Source organism: Apteryx mantelli, chromosome 26 (assembly GCF_036417845.1).
Source record: "Apteryx mantelli isolate bAptMan1 chromosome 26, bAptMan1.hap1, whole genome shotgun sequence".
Lineage (NCBI taxonomy): Eukaryota > Metazoa > Chordata > Aves > Apterygiformes > Apterygidae > Apteryx > Apteryx mantelli.
This window is the reverse complement of record NC_090003.1, coordinates 1,619,947-1,638,598: the sequence shown is the minus strand read 5'-3', so window position 1 is coordinate 1,638,598 and position 18,652 is coordinate 1,619,947. Positions and strand designations below refer to the sequence as shown.

General features: G+C 49.5%; 1 protein-coding gene across 1 annotated transcript in view; it reads left to right on the top strand.

The window, feature by feature from the left end:
* Window positions 1-18,652, top strand: part of PRDM16 (PR/SET domain 16) — a 219,547-nt gene that overhangs the window by 171,187 nt on the left and 29,708 nt on the right. Inside the window, exons 6-8 of the mRNA XM_067311277.1 lie at window positions 8,385-8,487; window positions 15,022-15,220; window positions 18,342-18,489. Coding sequence (XP_067167378.1) covers window positions 8,385-8,487; window positions 15,022-15,220; window positions 18,342-18,489 — 450 coding nt within the window. The remainder of the gene's footprint in view (window positions 1-8,384; window positions 8,488-15,021; window positions 15,221-18,341; window positions 18,490-18,652) is intronic.

Sequence of the window (18,652 nt, the reverse complement as noted above, 5' to 3'; positions counted from 1 at the left end):
GGCAACCACATAGAGTATCTAGGACTTTCTGGCACCGCTTCATGTGTTACTGGGACTTTATCCAGTTATGTTCACTTTTTGTCTCAGCAGTGCAGGTTTGCTCAATGGTCTACTCAGATGGCGCTTTTTGCCTAGCATTCACCCTTGCAAGGGTGAGGAACCTGCTTCCAGGGATCTTTAACAGCAGCAGCAGAAAAACACAAACAAATCCTAAAGGAAGAAAAAAATATCGGAATTTGAGCTTCTTAAAGAAATCCTAGACCAAGGAAAGAAAATGAGATGATATTTTCAATATTTTGTCGATATTTTGACATGAATTCATGTTTTCTCTTTTTAAAATGTTAATTTGTGGACTCCTGGTTTTTCTCAGGCCCTTATAAATGCTTAGACTAAGGGTAACATATATGTAAGTTTTGGCAAAAAGGTTAAATAGCTGTTTGTATCACATTTTATTCCAAGCCCAGTCCGCTGCATGTCTTTCTGTCCTTTTCCCTCATCTGGGGAGTTTTGGCTGTGCACGTTTTCAGTGTATGCAACAATCTGATTGGAAAGAACAGCTGTTTATCATACCCGGTCATCATCACTTTTTTACTTTTTCTTTGTAATAGCCACCCTTTTGCAACTTTTGAAAACATAATTCACTAAAACTTATGTAAATAGGGGTGGGGGGAAGCAAACGGTCCTTCGGTAGGAAGCAAATAAAAAGGTGTGGAACATGATGAGGCCGTAGCAGAGCGGAACGGATTCTGCCCCTCCGCCGCCTTTCCTGAGCGAGCGACGCCTCTTAGGCCAGGCCAGCTGGGGGAATGAAGAAGTGCAGGCGGCAGAATGCAGCAGGCGGCGGTGATCGATAACCAGAGGCAGCCGCCGCTTCGGGGGCAGGGGAAGTAATGTCAGGGTCAGGATGTACTTTTTCCTGAGCTATTGATTATGACAGCCGATGGCCTCGTTTGAATGGCAGCGGTATTTAGAGCAATCGGCAGCACACTGAAATCTTTGTAGATTTTTCTGTTGCTGCTTATAGGGGAGACAATTGTCTCCCCTATAAATGATAGTGTTTGTCCCGGGACTTGTAATTAATTCCAAGCGTTGGCACACCTCCTCTGCGTACAACCGAGTCTGGCTGCTTCCTCTTCTGGAAACAGTCTGGCGTTAGCTGATGGTTGCTTCTTTTAATGAAACTGATAATGCTTCTTCTGGATTGTGAAGCTTCAAAGGATAAAGACAACTGTGGATCTGTTCGGTTGTGAAGAAAACTAACAGCGTAAGGTGTGAATATAAATAGGAAAGGAAAAAAATTGAGCGCTCCACAAGCACGTACGTCTGTGGGCTGGTGTGCATTTCCAGGGGGTTCGGTGAATTCAGAACTTGCAAGGAGCCACGCTGCCTTTTGGATACTAATGTCTCTGTATTTGGAAACTCAGGCACTTAAAATAAAATGACTAGATAGCAAAATCAAGTACCTCATCTCGGCCATAAGCAACACTGGACTACTGAACAGCATGGCAAAAGTGGCAGGCGTTTTTGGAGATACTGCAGTTGGTAGAACCATTGCAGTTAGACCTAGTTGGAGGGTACGACTTCTTTTTACACTTCATTACTTTTTATTTAGCTGGGATCAATTTGAGTCCCATAGTAATAAAAGAGGGGATGGGGGGCAGCGGAGGGGGACACACAGTTATAGCCGTCCTCCTGCGGCTCCCTCCGAGCATCCAAGTGTGAACGCATCAGATCCTGTGGCGTTGGAGAAGGGCTGCGTGGCGTTGGAGAAGGACTGGTATGGGGTTGGAGAAGGACTGATATGGGGTTGGAGAAGGGCTGCGTGGCGCTGGAGAAGGGCTGCGTGGCGTTGGAGAAGGGCTGTATCAGGTTGGAGAAGGGCTGCATGACATTGGAGAAGGGCTGGCATGGGGTTGGAGAAGGGCTGCATGGCATTGGAGAAGGTCTTCATGGCACTGGAGAAGGGCTTCATGGCGCTGGAGAAGGGCTTCATGGTGTTGGAGAAGGCTGGCATGGCGCTGGAGAAGGGCTGCGTGGCATTGGAGAAGGGCTGCGTGGCGTTGGAGAAGGGCTGCGTGGCGTTGGAGAAGGCTGTCATGGCATTGGAGAAGGGCTGCGTGGCGTTGGAGAAGAGCTGCATGGCATTGGAGAAGGGCTGCATGGCATTGGAGAAGGCTGTCATGGCGTTGGAGAAGGGCTGCGTGGGGTTGGAGAAGGGCTGCGTGGGGTTGGAGAAGGGCTGCGTGGGGTTGGAGAAGGCTGGCATGGGGTTGGAGAAGGCTGTCATGGGTTTGGAGAAGGGCTGCATGGTGTTGGAGAAGGCTGGCATGGGGTTGGAGAAGGGCTTCATGGCGTTGGAGAAGGGCTGCGTGGTGTTGGAGAAGGCTGTCATGGGTTTGGAGAAGGGCTGCATGGTGTTGGAGAAGGCTGGCATGGGGTTGGAGAAGGGCTGTATCAGGTTGGAGAAGGGCTGCATGGTGTTGGAGAAGGCTGTCATGGGTTTGGAGAAGGGCTGCATGGTGTTGGAGAAGGCTGGCATGGGGTTGGGGAAGAGCTGCGTGGCGTTGGAGAAGGGCTGTATCAGGTTGGAGAAGGGCTTCATGGCTCCCCTCCAGCCCGCTCCCAGACGGCTGCTCCTGCGGGTGGTGGTTTGAGCTGGGGAAGGAAAGAAGGACTTAGCGCTGGAAGGTTACCCGCAAAACAACAAAGTAACGTTGTGCTGAGAGCCAGGATAAGCTTTTTATCCAAACCGTTTGCTTTTCAAGAAAAAATAAACATACGACATGAGGAGATGGTCCGTTGCACCTTTATTTTCTTTTTTCCACAGATAGGACCCCATTCTGTTCTTCCGTATGCTCCTTTAACTTGGGAATAATCCCAGGAATGTCTAAAGAATTAATCTGGATTTTTAGTGAGGTAACTGACAGCAGAATCTGGACCTCTGAATTTTTTTTTTCAATTTACAAATTAAAATGCTGTTATTTAGAAAGAAATTAGCTGAGAAATGTCATTAACCATTTTTCCATTGTGAAAACACTTTTCAAATGTAAAATAATTTTAGCTTTTTTTTAATATTTATTCTTACTTGATAAATATTTGAAGAGAATAAAAGATCCTTGATTGACTGAGATAATTGTGTTTCTAAATGAGGACTGGAAAAGGAACATCAAAAAATGAAATAACTTGCTAAATGCATCTGGAAAATGATATAAAACTTCTGCTGTTTCATTTTTTCATGTTGCTACTGCTGCCTTCACGGGGTAAGCACTTTGGCAGTTTAGCTGTAGTTACTCAGAGACTGTAATGTTAAACGGAGTATTTGTAATTAATATAATAGCCATGAGCTTGCTTTCGGTACAATAGCTGCTGCTTTCATTCATGTTGTGCATACTTGAAAAAAGAAGGACTAACAGTTCGGGAGCTACGGTGATGGAAAAAATCAGGCCTGTTTCATTTCTCAACATTTTACATATGCGTGCGTGTCTATATGATACATACTCTCTATTTTATGCGTATGATACATATATAATCTCATTCTGTTACTCTGTGTTCAGGGTTCCTAGGTACGTAGTACAGCGCCTTAAAAAGAGGAAATAAAAAGCAATGTGGCTTCGTCGCGACAAAGGGGAGGCTGTTCCAGGGCAGGAAAACGTCTGAACAAAAGCAAAATCGGCAGTCCCGTTCCGGGCAGCGCCGCGTCGCGCCGCGCCAGGCCGGGCTCGCGCGTGTTTGCTGGCTCCGGAGCCGGCCGGGCTCGGGCGAGAGCGGCGGCGGCGGCGGCAGCAGCGCTCGCTTTCAATGGTCTCTGCCCCTCGCTTCTGGTGCACACGGAGGCAATTAGGGGGTGCGTTTTTTGATCTTTAGCTAAACACGGCAGCTGTTTTCTCAGTTCCCTAATGTTCTTTTTTCTTAAAGTAGAAGAGTGTTGCCACGATGAAGCTAAAATAAATAGCAGGCATAGCTCATGCTGCAGGTAAACAATGCTGTTTCTCATGAAAGATACTTAAATAGTGAGGTAGTACTCGGACGTGCTTTTCTCACTTGATGTGTTTCATCTCCGTCTATTGCCTCGATATAGGAAACGGTTAAAACAATTACCACATTGTTTTCAAATGTGTCTGCGGGTCTCGGGAACACTTTTTCCCAGCGAAAAGCTGTACAGCTTTGATTACTTTGTGCTCCGCTCCTAGTGCCGTCAGCCTCGGAGCGCGTTGTGTTGCGGTTCTGCGCTAGCGGTGCTTCTCAGGGGCTGCACCAAATAGACAGTTACGGGCTGCAAAGTGTCAGAGCCGGAGCCGGCTTTCTCTTGCGCCCGGTTTCCATCCTTAGTTCCGGAACGGACCTGTAGATCAGCCCCAAACTGCACAGAGATTCCTGGGTTTTACTTTCCTTTTTTCCTTTCTCCTCTAAAACCCCATACCTAGAATGCAAAATAATTTTTATAAAAATCAAGAACTGTGGTACTTTCAGTCCTCTGTGAGGGTTCTACCCCCAAACTAGTTACATTGTTAACTATCCTATATTTAAATAAAAATAACTGATAGTTAGGGGGGGAGTGGTTTAATAATTAAAGGGGGCTCTTTTGTTGTGAGAAATAAGAAAAGATAATGCTTGGAATTTTTATATAAAGAATGACATAAATGATTTATAAATGTAAATGCTCTGATGGATTAGTAAATCTGATCTTTTTCAGTGTACAACAAATAAAAAGGAAACACAGCAGTAGTTTTAATTAATTCAGACCTTCAGTAGCATGATTGCAAGATGAAGTTAATTATTATAATGAAATGTTTGATGAAATTAATGTGGCTCCAGCAGAATCCTACTTTTCCCCAATAATTAATGAAGTTTGAACTGTATTTCTTGAAAGGCTGTTGCAGAAATATTTTTACATACAGTAATTATATAGATTATGATATACCAACATAGTGGTGATGTTAACCATTTAGGGTTACAATTCTGAAGGATTTTCAAAGTAAAATTTATGACTGTATCTATGACCTAGGTATACCTTTGATTGTGGGTTGTGTTTTAGCACTCGTCTGGTTTTCGATTACTAGCTGACAGAGAGATGTTCATTAAGAGCTATTTTGAGTTCTTACTTATCTTAGGTGGCTGCAAGCGACAGCACATTATCAGTCTGCATTTACTGAGTCAAGCCCCACGATCAGTACTTATTCCTCGTCTGTCTTTTTTTTCTGGCAGATTTGCCATTAAACTCGATGGGATTCGGGCTTGAGAAAAGCTCGAGTAACGGATGTAGCTCTTGTCTCGGTGTGTAAGACAGGCAGGAAGCAGACCTGAAGTGCACATAAAAAATAATTAGGAAAAGGAGAAATTCATTCCACTTGTTTGCAGTGGGATCCGTAGAAATGTAACTGATCCGTGTGAAACAGTTAAGCGCAGTCTGTCAGGAGTATGTTCACCTATTGACATCTGTGTGCGAGCACGGATCTTGCTATCAGTTTTGCGCTGTTTTAAGATTTCTCAGCTGAGGTCTCAAAGCATTGCAGAGGGAGCCGGGTCCTTCCAGGGAGCTGCGCGAGTTCAGGTCTTCACCTGGGTATGGGCCAGAAGAGTTGCGGGATGAGGATGGGTGCATCTCCACCGGAAGAGTGAGCTACGGAGGAAGCGGAGAAACTGTGGTGAAAGTGGTGCTGGGGATTCTGGCCACTCCAGGCATGGGCTTCTCTTCGCTTTGGGATGTCTTGGAAATCGCAAGCAGTTAGTTTTTATTTCTCCCCCTAAGCTTTCGGTTGTGCGACCATGTCGCTGATGCTGGCCTGAAATTCTGCAAGGGAGATTTTGGAGCCCGAATTCTCCACGGGGTCATGTTACTCTGCTCGTACACGAGACGCTAACGTTTGAAGTAATCTGCAGCTGAAGTCGCAGGAGTGCTAAAGCCGTCTCGGGGAGGACGAGCAGAGGAACCGGAGGATGCACCGGAGCGCATCGCGCCGCTCGCGTTTTATCAAGAAGAAAGTCCTTAAGCGCCTGCCCCGCAGTAACCGGCGCTTCTGGGATTCGGTTTTCCTAACGGGGATCGCCGTTGTGTTTTAGCACCCCCCCCCCCCGCCCCGCTCTCGGGCGTTGCAGTGCCGAGAGCGCTGCGGAAGCGGGAGCGCTCGGCCGCCGCTCCCCGGCCCGACGTGCCCCGCTCCGACGGGCGGCGGGGGCAGCGCCCGGCCCGGCTCGGCTCGGCCCGGCCCGCGGGGGAGCGGCCGCGGCCCCGGCGCCGCCGCACGGAGCAGGTCAGCGCCGCCGCCGCCGCCTCTCGCCCTCGCCCTCGCCCTCGCTCCTGCCCGGCCCGGCGCGGGGCTGCGGTGCGGCCGCGCTGCGCTGCGCTGCGGGGGCCCTGCGGGGCGAGCGCGGGGCTGCGCCGGGGCTGCGCGGGCCGCGGCGGCGGGCGGAGCCTGCCCCCTGCTGGGCCGCGCCGCGACGGCAGCGCCGGGCACCGGGGGCCGCGCTCGGCCGCCGCAGCGGGAAGGGGCCGCCCGCAGCGCGCCGTCCGCGGGCGAGCAGAGCCGCGCGGTGTCGGGGCCGGGGCCCCGGCGTGCGGCGACGGCTGCTCCGCGGCTGGTCGCAGCACGGGGGGGGGGGGGGGCGCTGATCCGCCGGGAGCTTCCTGCGCGCCGCCCGGAGCCCGGCCTCGGCGGCGGCGGCGGCGGCAGTGCTGCCCTCGGCCGCCGCTCCGGCCCCGGCCCCGGCCCCGGCCCCGGGGCGGCGCAGCCCCCGCGGCGCGGACGGGGCGGGCTGCGAGGACAGCGGCGTGGCGGCGGCGGCGGGGGAGTTTGTGTGCTCGTCCCCTGTGAGCAGCAGGTTGGCAGAAGCCGAGCTGGGACTTATTTTGGCAGCGCTTCTCGGTGAATTCTGGCTGATGCCCGGGAAGGGAATTTTAGTCGTTGCTGTTAAAAGGAGTGCTGAGAAAACCTTGCAACTGATCTTTGAGAGAGGTTAATGATTAACATCTTTTGAATTTTCGTGGTAATATTGTTAGGAGAGGACAGGGTGCAGCCTACTCTAAAAGGCTGGAAAACTCGCAGGCAAGGCACTGCCTCCCTCGGAGTCCTCACGGCTCTAGTGCTCTGCTTCCCCAGGTGCGCAAACTCGCATCCTGCCCTTGCTTCGCGCTGCTGCTGGCGTCTCGGAGCTTTTCCTTGCTGCTGTTTTTCATGAAATGGCCTCCCAGCTCTAGTTACTGAGCCCGCTCTGTCTCTCCCCCTCTCTCCCCTTCTCTCTCTCTTTGCACCCAGAACTGCCCTGGACACCAGGTTCTGTAATAGCCACCAGCAGCACGCGAACACGGCTCTAGATATCAACCAAACAGGCACCAGCAGGCTCGCTGCCTGCTCGTGCCAAGGCGCCGCTGTCAGTAGCGCGCTCTCCCTCCCCACGTACTTGGCCGCGGTGTCACAAGCGAAGCCGGTGGCAGTCTGCTCGCATGTAACCATTCGTCCTGAGCGAGGGACCGTGGCTTTTACTCGTTTGGGATGTTGAACAGGAAATATGAGTGTGTGGCCTGTATACGGATGATAAGCAGAGCTATGAACACATATGCTAATATGTCGGTGCCTTGCAGCACTGCAATCTTTTGCACCTTAGATTAAGTGGATCTCTTTCTCCTTGTAATTTCTTCTTCTAAGAAATGCATCCTTGGAGAATTCATATTGGTGCAGGAAACCTATATAAGGCCTAGATACCATTTAAACCCAGTTCTGCACGCTTTCAGTGGAAAATTAAATAGGCATGTGGCTGTTTTGTGGTCTCTGCATTTGCATGAAGTCTCTTTCCATTTCTGGGTTTGTTCTCCCGTCTAATAACAAAGATGTGTTAGGTGAGGAGCAGCGCGCTCATTAAACTTCAGAACGTACAGGCTTTGTGAGACAGTAAGTTTGAATGAGGATAAACCACTTATGCAGATTCGCCCAGACATTGTCTTTAGGAGTCAGGTCCTCAGGTCCTAGATGAGCGTAATCCACCAAATTCTGTGAAGATACGCTAATTCAGCTCTCTAATCGCTAGGCCAGTTGTGGCCTAGAAAAGCAGAGATTTAAACGTGGCAGTTCCACCAGTTTACTGCTACCCTTACTCCAGCAGGTTTCACTAAGCTTCTGGGAGGCAGGAGAAATAAGGGAAGATTTGGGGTAATTTGGGTGGGGGAGGCTGTTACCGTAAATACTGCTTTATTGTTCAAACTGCGTGAAACTGTGACACACATGCAGTATAAATAAAGGCAGAAAAAAGAGCTCTCAGGAGCAATTATCACACAAATCAAGTGACAGCCTCCCCTATTAGCTGGAATAATTTGAGTTATTGGGTAAAAGTGTAAAATGCAAGTCTTTGCATATTTAACATGCCTCTCAATTTTTGTTTCTGATTCCCAGATCTATTATAAAGTTATTAAAGAGATCGAGCCAGGAGAAGAGCTCTTGGCGTACATGAAGGAAGGAGGCTATTCGCTTGGGAACATGGCGCCCAGCATGGAAGGTAAGGCCTTGTCCTGCTAGGCAGGACCTTCTGCCCCTCTCTCGCCTGCAAACCCAGGAACGCTCGACAACCTGAATTAGTGCTGAACTGGGACGAAAACCTGGACTGGTACCTGTTCTCTTGTGTAACTCCTTTGAAAAGTTGTGAACTGTTACGCTTTTATCCGCTCCTTTTCACTGGCAAGCGTAGCTCTCCTAGTCAGTGATACCAAGCAAGTTTTTATTAACCTCAAGGCGTGCAGCAGATTAATTTACTACTTTTTTTGAGGAATGTTGTGGTTTTCAATAGGATTGGAGGTGCCTTTTAAATCCCTAGGGTCACCATGTTTCTTTGGGTGCGACAGAAAGATGCCAAAACAGTTCAAGGTTTTCAAACCACTGCTTTTTAGCGCTTTAAGATTACCTGGAGAAGGGGGACCAGGGCAGAGGATGGAAGAGCCATTGCTAGAATTATTGCTGCAAGAATATAGACGCGTCTGAAACACTGAAATGATGAGTGACGGCTAGAAGACTGATTGCAAAAGCAAGCTCGCATTTTTATTGCTGCAGTGTCTGTTGTGGCTTGCGGCAAGTCAGTGTGCCAGGATGAGGTGCGTGGTTCAAATAGCCTCGGAGGGAGAGGTTTGCTTCGTGCATACTGCGCGTGAGCAAGCCGAAAGAGTGAGTATTCTTCTCTTGTTCGTATATTAGCATAACCATTTGCCTCTAAACACGCTGCTGTTGCTGAAGTTCAGTAACCGCGTGGAGCACCTAAAGACCGTTTCGCTCTCCTAGCTGAGTGAGTGTTTCCTAGTAGGCTGGGGCAAGGAGCTAGGTGCTGAGGTTTGGGGGTTACCCCAAAACTGTGCTGGGGGAAATTGAAGAGGACGTGCAGGGAAGGATGGGGAAAGAGAACAACTTGAGTCCTCTTTCCTTTTTGTGGTGCACAGAGATGGCTATAGAACAGTTGTTAACAAAAAGTGAAAAGCACAGGGGTTTCTGCTTGTAATTCTGTTAGGCTATTGAAAGCTTCAGGTTTAATTTTAGTTTCGCGGAGAAGAGCAACAGTTGGTTATTGAAGAGTAAGAATAGCCAGAATTCTTACAGTAAGATGAAAATTAAAAAGTCCAGCCGGGGGTTGGGGAAGGAAGGTGCAGAGCGAGGGCGCTCGGTCAGGAGCCTGTCCGAGGACGGCCGTTCCCGGGGCAGCTTGCTCGCACCCGCTCCTCGCCGGCGTCTCGGTGGCCTTCTGGAGCGGCCGCCGCGGGCTCGTGGGCGGCGGGAGAGCGGGGCGGGAGGGCTCGCGGCCTGCGCCAGTTGGGCGATCTCGGAATGTCTCTGGGATGGTTTTTTGTCTGTTAGAGTGCTTTTCTTCACGTTCGTCTAACGCCGTGACTGAAGCCTGGTATCCCACCTCTTTCACTTCAAGCGGCAGAGCTTGTCAGTGCAAGGAGCTCGGGAAAACCGGGAAGGACTTGCTACCCCATTCCCCAGAATATTCAAATAAGAAACAAGCCAACAGCACCGGCATATCAAAAGTAACGAAACGTTATGCACGGTCTTATTTTAAAATGGTCATTTGCAAGTCCAAAGCCCTTCCTGCGATGAGTACAAAACCTTTCTCACCAGAACACTGCGCAGATCTAACCTAACGCGAAGTACGTCGTGATCCTAAAGTGAAAGTCAGTCCAAACTTGCAAGGTTCCACTGTATTTCATGTGGTTCTTAGTTTCCTTGATGTTTGGTGACACTGGAGGTTAGAGAACAATATAAAAGGTACATGAATTATCTGAAATGAAGAGATTCTTGGGGTATACTATTTATACCTTTTCCTGTTCATTTGCTGAGTGTAGAGCTTGTTTCAGTTTTCTCATTGATGACTGGTTTCTGTAACTATGTTCTCTTCTATCAGTTCTTTTTTAACTATTTGTTGCAAATATTGCTTTATGGAATTAATTGCTGAGAATTAAGTTACTTCGCCTGAACGTCCTAATGTAAGTGTGAAATAAATACATTTATTTTCTTTTACCTGTACACAAATATAATTTGCAGGTTCAGATTTGCAGTGAAACTCTAAGATAATAGATACAAAATGTACCTTTTGCATTTACTCTAAAATTTTTGTCTAAAAAGGGATAGTTTGAGGATTAGTGCTACTGAAAGCTCTTTTGCTGAGGGTCCATGTGCTAAGCGAATGAACAGGCAGTGCAAGAGCTGCTGCTTCTCTGAGATGTCAGCTTTGGAATTATTTTTCCAGTGCTCTCAAAAAAATTAGTAATTTTCTTGAGACCAACGCACAGACATGATTAATTTCTGTGTTTACAGTGATGGGAATAGCACCTATCTTTTTCAGTGTCGGGGAGAAGTCAGAAAGCAAGCTTACCACTGCTTTGCATTTCTGTTCGTAATTAGCTTTTTTGGAACAAGCCAAAAGTGCTCCCTGTTACCTGTAATACCCCATCTTTGTCATTATATAACATTTATCCGTATCTTCCTGGTTGCGTCTAGTGGATTTGCCACCAAATTGCTTTTAGATTATAATAGGCCAACATTCAATATTTGACTTCTTAATACTTTTTACTTGCAGTAGAGCTGTCTTCCTGCTGCCTCGCACCCCCATTTCGATTCTGAATTAACAAGAAGGAGAATGCAAAATTGTTCCACACAAAGATAATTATCATAAAAATCTTTTATCCAAACCCCAGCCAAACACAGCAGACCCCTTATCACTGCAGGAATTTTGAGTAGGGCTCTTGAACTCCTTTGAGATTCGAGTCTGGTAGATTAGCATGTAGATGCCACATAATTGTGTTCCCCTTGGTTTCCCTGAAAGCTATTAGGCACTGATTTATTTTCCTGCTACATTCCTGCTTTGTCCTGAGTGTTACTGATGGAACTTAAGATAGACACATATAACCATAGATTTGACAAACAAGACATAGAGAACAGGCAGCAATTTTTTTTTGTTAGTGGATTTTTCTTTTCTTTCCATCCCCTTCTCCCTGCAAGATACTGAAGTAGTAACCTTTTGTGAAGGGCAGTATTTTTAATGTTTTTGCTGAAGGAAAGAAAAAGAACTTGAACAAACCGAAATTCCGCAAACGAGGTGCCTCGTGCAAGGGCGCCCAGCGGGTTTCAGGGGCTCTTAGCTCGATTGCTTGGGCAGGGTGCGATCGGCCCTCAGCCCGCGGGCGGCTCCTTGCCTGCAGCGGTGTTGGCGAGAAGCCTCGTCTCCTCTCTAGGGTTCTGGGATGCAGGATCCAGCAGGCAGCGGGAGCGGGGCTCGGGTATCGGTAAGGGGTGATCCGGTACCCTGCTAGCCTGCCGTTTCTTCCTCTGTTTAACCTCTCTGAGGATCAAAATAATGTTTGCAGCCAGTGAAAACATCCATAACGTGTGACTATAAAGCTGCTTTAATTGTATTTTTGTCAGTCCTTTAAATGTTCTTTTCAATACAATTTTCTGTTTCCAAATCCAAACATTCTGCAGAAAACACCTTTCTTTTCCTACCATCCATCTTTCCTACCTATGAAAAAGCTGTTGCATTTGATAATAGGAAAGGAACCTTGCTGCTGGAGCAGGAGCCTGTACAAAAGAGATCCTTTTTTCACTTGGCTGATGCACAGGGTCTGTGTCCGTAAAATCTGTGCGGCCCAAACGGCATGCAAATGCAAAACCAAAAAATGCACGCCTCAGCCGAGCCTCTGGTTTCTTGTGTTGCTTCTCCGTGAAAGTCCGACAGGACGAGCTCCTCCGCTCGTGCGAACGTGGCTGCTTCTGCCGGCTGAGGGTCGTGTCTGTGTTGTGTGCAGTTTGTATGAGACCTGTGCGCCAGCGCGCAGCAGGCAGGGAGGCGGCAAGCAAAATCCCTCTTCTCCTCGGTGCCGGCAGGCAGTGTGTGCCTGCACACAAAAAAAAGGCAAAAAAAGGATTCTGTTCCCTCGCTTCTAGGTTTTTGAGTTTGGGTAATAGTGTTAGAAGGAGCTGGAGAGATCCTGGGAGTTTTCCCTGGAGGCGAAGCTTTCTGGGGGTTTCCATCCGGAGGGCTTTCAGTCACTTCTCCAAAGCGGCCTCTCTGTTTAACCACTGCTGTTTTTACGGAGGGGTGAAGAGGGGGATCGCTGGATTCGTGGGATGAGTTGTTGAGGCAGACGGTCACCTGGCCGGAGCTGCTCCCGTTTCCCTGGGTTGCTGGGGATTTACCCTGTCTCCCTGCGGATCGGCGGGTGATGAGCCGGGCGAAGGCCCGTGTCACGCGCGGCGGCAGCGGCAGCCGGAGCAGAAGCCAGGCCGGGCTCTCGCTGCTTCCGAGCGAGGAACGCTGGTCGTCCCTAGGCGTGCACGGCTGAAATCTTAAATTTTGCGAGGTTACAGCCTACACTTGGTGTTACCGTTACAGCAAGCAAAGTGCAATAACAACGTGCTCTTACAATTCCCTTTTTTTCCTCTAAAGACCAGTTTGGGTTGTTTTAATGGTAGCTGATACACAGGAGGTCTTCTCACCCTCTCAGCGGCGCTAGGTAGTTTCGCATGTCCTGATTTCCAGGTTTCCCTTCCCAGGGACGTGAAACACGTCAGATCCATGTTGATGCAGTTGTACAAGGTGCCGATAACAGTTTCTCTAAGAAACAGAGCATGGCTTGATCCACTTCATTGTGAGGCTGTTCATAAGCAATTTCAGAGTACAGGAGCTGTCAAAACTAGTTGAACTGGGAAGGATGGATATTTTCCTGCCTTGTGTCTCCTTTTTCAGTCAGAATTGCCCTGCTTTCCCCCCGCCCCAAAAAGGAAACCGCTGACCTGCTGCCTTTTGTTTCTCTTTGCATCCCTCCTCCTCAGCTCGGGACATCCCGCGACGTCGCTGTAGTTTGCTCACTCCGGGGGTGACCTGGCCGCAGCGCTCGGGAGATGCTGCTCGGCTAAGCAGCCCGGCGGAGCTGCTCGTGCCGTGGCGGCGGTTTCCTCCCTGGCAGCCTGCGGCACGGCGAGGCTCTCCGTGGCGGCGCGGACCCTCGCGCGCTCGTCCGCCTTAGTCACCTGCGCGGCGCGGGGCGCGGGTCGGAAACCGCGGAGCGGGCGTAGACGGGCCGCCTCGAGAGGAGCGGAGAAGGGACGTCGCTGCCTGAGCGTAGCCAGGAGGCGGTCAGGATCCGGGCCTGACGCTGCCCGCACTCATACTTGTTATCATGGTTTTACGGAACGAATCCCGATTTACACAGGACACGCTTGCAGACCTTGCAAAGCACAGGCTAAGTGGTAATACTTGTGCCAAACTTTGGGCAGACCGGGCCACGCAGTCCCTTAAACCCAGGATGTTGCCGAAAGGCTGCAGATTTTAGAAACGGCTCGAGACGAGCGGGTGAGGGGCCAAGAACGTGGGAACGCCACGCACGTTTCGGCCCACATCTCCTCTCCCATGCGCCGGCAAGGCCTGAGGATGGATCAGCTCCGCCACAACCTTCGCTTTTGGTTCCAGCTCTTTGAAAGAATATTTCTACTCTTCCTCTGAACGAATACATTTTACCACAAGCTTTAATTTGCAAGTAAAGTTATCAGAGCGCGCGAGTAAAGCGCAGTACAAAGCAGACCTGCAGAGTGCGAGGGAGAGGGCGGGGAGGCCGGGGAAGGGCGGCCCGAAAGCCCGCCCGGGAAGGGGAAGGCGCCTGCTGCGGGCTGGCTGCGGGCGGGGGAGCCCTGCCGATCCCCACTCCCTCGCAGGACTCCTTCCCCGGGAAGATTTACGGCTCTGAGCCGATTGTTTGACTTGGCACGGTGGTCAGGATGCTGCCTTGTAAACTTAATAATAGCTGCCCTCTTTTTAATTTGTTTGACCTTGACTACAGTAATTTATTATGTGCATTAGATCTTTTTAAAAAAACACACAACAACAAAGGCTTTGGCTCCCTTTCCTTGCTTCCACGGTGCTCTGGTTTTGAACTCCTCCTGTCTGATGGCACACTGTGCTTCTGCACGACGACTTTAGAGGACAACATAGAAGGGAATCTTCCTGGAAAGGAGATTCTGCAGGCTTGTGCTATGGAGAGTTGTTCTTCCCAATATCTGCCTTTATACGGGCTGGGTTTGTTCCTTTTCTTCTTTTGAGGAAAAGCTTGTTTGCGTTTTTGCAGATGACTTTGCTGCAAACAAGCAAGCAAGCGGACGCGCGCCCTCCAGCAGGGACCCGGGCGCTCTGGGCTCGCTGCTGAAGCTACGGCTTGTGGCCGCACGGTCTGAGCAGAGCCGGAGCAGGGTCTGCACGAGCAGGCAGGCTGCTGCTCGCGGGGCTGCCTCTCCGCTGCCCGGCCTCGCCAGGGAGCCGGCGCTCTCCTGCCTCGTGACTGTAGCTTGATGCTCAAAGTGAAACCATTTTGCTGTTTCAGCTGCCCTGGAGGCTTGGTTTCTCCGTCCTGTCACTTGCAAATTTGCTGCTTTTTTTTTTTTTTAGACCCTCATCAGCCTATTACGTTGTCTTTTCAAGCACAATATTGGGAAAATAGTTAGAACTGTATGAGCTTCCCGATCCGCAGGTCGAAGTCATCCTCTCTGTCTGTTTTAGAAGAGCCCACGTTCCGCTGCGAGGACTGCGACGAGCTCTTCCAGTCCAAGCTCGACCTGCGGCGCCACAAGAAGTACGCCTGCAGCTCTGTGGGCTCGCTCTACGAGACGCTGAACGAGGAGATCAAGCAGGAGGGTCTCGGGGATGGGCAGGTCTACGAGTGCAAAGACTGCGAGAGGATGTTCCCCAATAAATACAGGTAACGGAGAGCTGCCGGCCGCGCTTCCTCGCCCGTGCCCGGCCTTGCTGCTTGTGGCAAACGCGGCAGCAAGGGGCAGCGGGGCAGGTCAGGGCCGCTGCTGGAAGAGACCTCTCCTTCCTCGGCGTCCCCTTCGGACAGGCTTCCGCAAAGCAGCCGGTAGAAAGCGTTCGGCGTCAGTAGCTCTTTGACGGCTTCTTGTCTCGCTCCGCTTTCACAGGCTGGGCTGGTACCATCCGTCTTTCAGCACCATCAGAAGAATCAGCCACTGCACGTGGCAGCGATTTTTGCAGTGTCAAGTTTAAATGCTTTGTTTTCTGGGTTCCCCACTTTTTCAGGGCTGTGACAGAGACAACTGATAGAACTAGTGAGTTTGGATCTCCCAAGTGGTCTAAGTCTGGGGGAAAACAGCAGTATTGCGTTTTGTCAATATTTGCATGAAGGTTTTTTTTTTTTTAATGTAATTCTTGGTCATTTGAGATCAACAGGTAATAAACAGACATTGTTATACTAAAGACTAATGTAGTCATGACTTCCTATTTGATCTTACAGAAGCAATTTTAAAAATTCTATTAAAAATATTTCAATATCATTTTCAAATGAAAATGTTCATGAAAAGATTTTGTGTTCATCAAGCATTTTTATAATGGAATCATGAAAAAACTAAAAAAGGAAATAGGGTATTGTCCATCTCATATTTTTATTTTCAATAATTATTCAGTTATTGTGAGGCAACTCAAAATGAGAATTAAACTTTTTTTTTAGAGAAAAATTATTTGTCCCATTAAGTGTTAACTGAAGGTTTCCATCTTTCAAGTGGAAAGTGATAGTGCTTGAGTGCAGCTTTAAAACAGAGATCTTTGAGATTTTTGATTCATTTGCACTGTGAGACTCCAGCGGTTAAATCTCAGGAGCCAGCTTTAAAAAATGAGAGGGTTTTTTTGAAGCATTTGAGGATTCTGTTTGTTTGCATCCTGCATCTTTAGCATTTGGGCTATGTTTCCAAGGTTCTTCCACAGCGTGAGGACTAGATTTTTATCTTTTTACCAGAAGCTGAAGTTCACACATCATCGTTTGATCCCATGAGTTAACTCCTTAAACAAACAAACACGACGCAAAGCAAGATTTGTTATAAAATTGTGAGAACTGGCAATACTCCGTCATGTAGTACTTAAGTAGAGCAAAAACTTTGAGCTTTACGCCAATATGAGGCCTGTTTCATTTCAATTAAAAATTCAATAAGCAGATGTTGGCCAACGTAGTCATTTTGAGTTTAATTGTACTGTTGCTCTCAGATCTTTTATTTAGGTGAATAAGTAGTGAAGAAAAAGATAAATTAAATAAATTTAAAAAAAAGTCCACAAAGGAGAGTGAAAGGTAAAAGACATTCCACCACTTTGTGTATTAAAAGAGAGCCTGGCTTTGGCTGTGTGGCGGGCATTTAAAAATTCAGTAATGGGAGTCGTCTCCCAGTGGTATCTGTACGAGCTTTCCATTTGTACAGTTTACTTTATTTTATCTTATCTTATCTTTATTCCTCACCTTTTGCTTCCGTGTTACCTGCTTCTCATTAGATACTACAAGACTGCAATTTCTTAAATTTTTTTTTACCTGAGAGAACCTCATTCAGGTGTTGTAAAAATTTGCAATTTTTAGTAGAAATTCTAGTTCTTTTTATCTCTCTAGCTATGTCAGAAAGATTCTCCTCTTTAGCTTCCAGCATTCTGTACTTTTAAAATTAATTTAAGAAATACCCTTGCGAAATTACTTAGAGAATTTCCAAATTACCCCTCCCCTCTCAATCTCTGGCATTTTGTGTGCTGAGAAACCCACTAAAACATGCCAGTAAATCCGGTCAGCATACCTGGACGGTTTTAGGATTTTTCAGAAGTTAATGCAGACCAAATCAAGAGTGCCACTGGGGAACTGAGATTGAGCATTTAGCAGCTGACTAAATAAATAAATGTTTTGCTAATCCCAGTAGGTACTTGCCTCTAAACAGTTTATTAGTTTGTCCATTTTTGCTCTAAATAAACTCATAAATCACAGTTAACAGGAGCATATTTTTATGTGTATATATATATGCAAGGAATATATTTATTTATATACATAAACAAGTGTCTGTAGCGCCCGTTAAGCTGCAGCAAAGGCAGCGAAGGTCTTTCTGCCGACGGTCGCTCTTTCTCGGGGCTGGACTGTGCGAGGTGTGTAATTTCCAGCCTGCGCAGTCCGTTTTCCAGCTCTCGGTCTTCAGCAGAGGAGTTTCGCCGCCTCCGTGCCTACCCCGGTGCCTAGCGGTGGCCGGCCCGCGCCGGGAGGCGTTGGCAGCCCGTGGGCCTTCGAGGCGGGAGGCAGGCAGCGCCGGGGCCCTGCTCCGGCAGCCGCTTTGCCTTGCACCACCCTCCCGGCTGGAGAGGGGCTGCCGGCTGGCAGGAGCTGGGGTTGCCGAGTTGAGTAATACAAGGTGCCTGGCGCTCGGAAGCGCAGCGTGTTTGCGCCTTATCGTGTTTCTTTCCGATGCTAAGTTGCTGCGTTCCGGGAAGCCGCGGGCTTTGTGCCCGCGAAAACGGCACCGCGAGAGTCCCGGCAGTGACAGCTGGGATCCTGCCCCTGCCTGTGCGATGCCGTGGAAATCTTGGTCACCGCGTGCCCCTTTTCCCCTGAGGCACCTGCAGCGTCGGGTCCGGCTTCACCTTCTTTTCTGCACCTGGTGAAAGGAGTCAGGTTTTTAGTAGGAAAAACCATAAAACGTCCCACGGTTTTGAGGTAGAATAAGGCAGGTTCCAAATGTGAAGTAAATACCAAAAAAAGTCAGATTTGCGTGTTGTTGCGCCCCTCGTGCTTCGTGTGTTGCTTGCCCTTTCCAAAGGGCGCTGAGGCCGAGTCGGAGGTGAGCGCCGCGTCGGCTACCCGCGCTGCCCCAGCCTCGCGGCTCGCCCTCGACCATCCTCTTTAACCCCCCCCGTTTCGAACCCTCCTGACGCCGCGCGCCTGCGGGACGGGTTTGGGGACGTGGCCGCCTCGTCGGGCGGCGCCGGGGCAGCGGGCCGGCAGCGTTGCGCCGCGCCGTGCGCTTCGGCCGCCTTTGCCCGTGAGCCAGCAGCGCGTCTTTCTCTCCTAGCCTGGAGCAGCACATGGTGATCCACACCGAGGAGCGGGAGTACAAGTGCGACCAGTGTCCCAAGGCCTTCAACTGGAAGTCAAACCTGATCCGGCACCAGATGTCCCACGACAGCGGGAAGCGATTTGAATGTGAAAACTGTGTTAAGGTACAGGGCGGAGGGCGGCGGCGGCAGGGTGCGCGGCCCGGGAGCGGGCGGCGGGGCCGGGGCAGGGTGCCTGGGTATGGCGACCCGAAAAGAGGCGAGCGTCCGGTGTCGGCGAGCGCCCGGGTGCCCGCGGCCCGGCAGGACGAGCGCGGTGCCCCTCGCC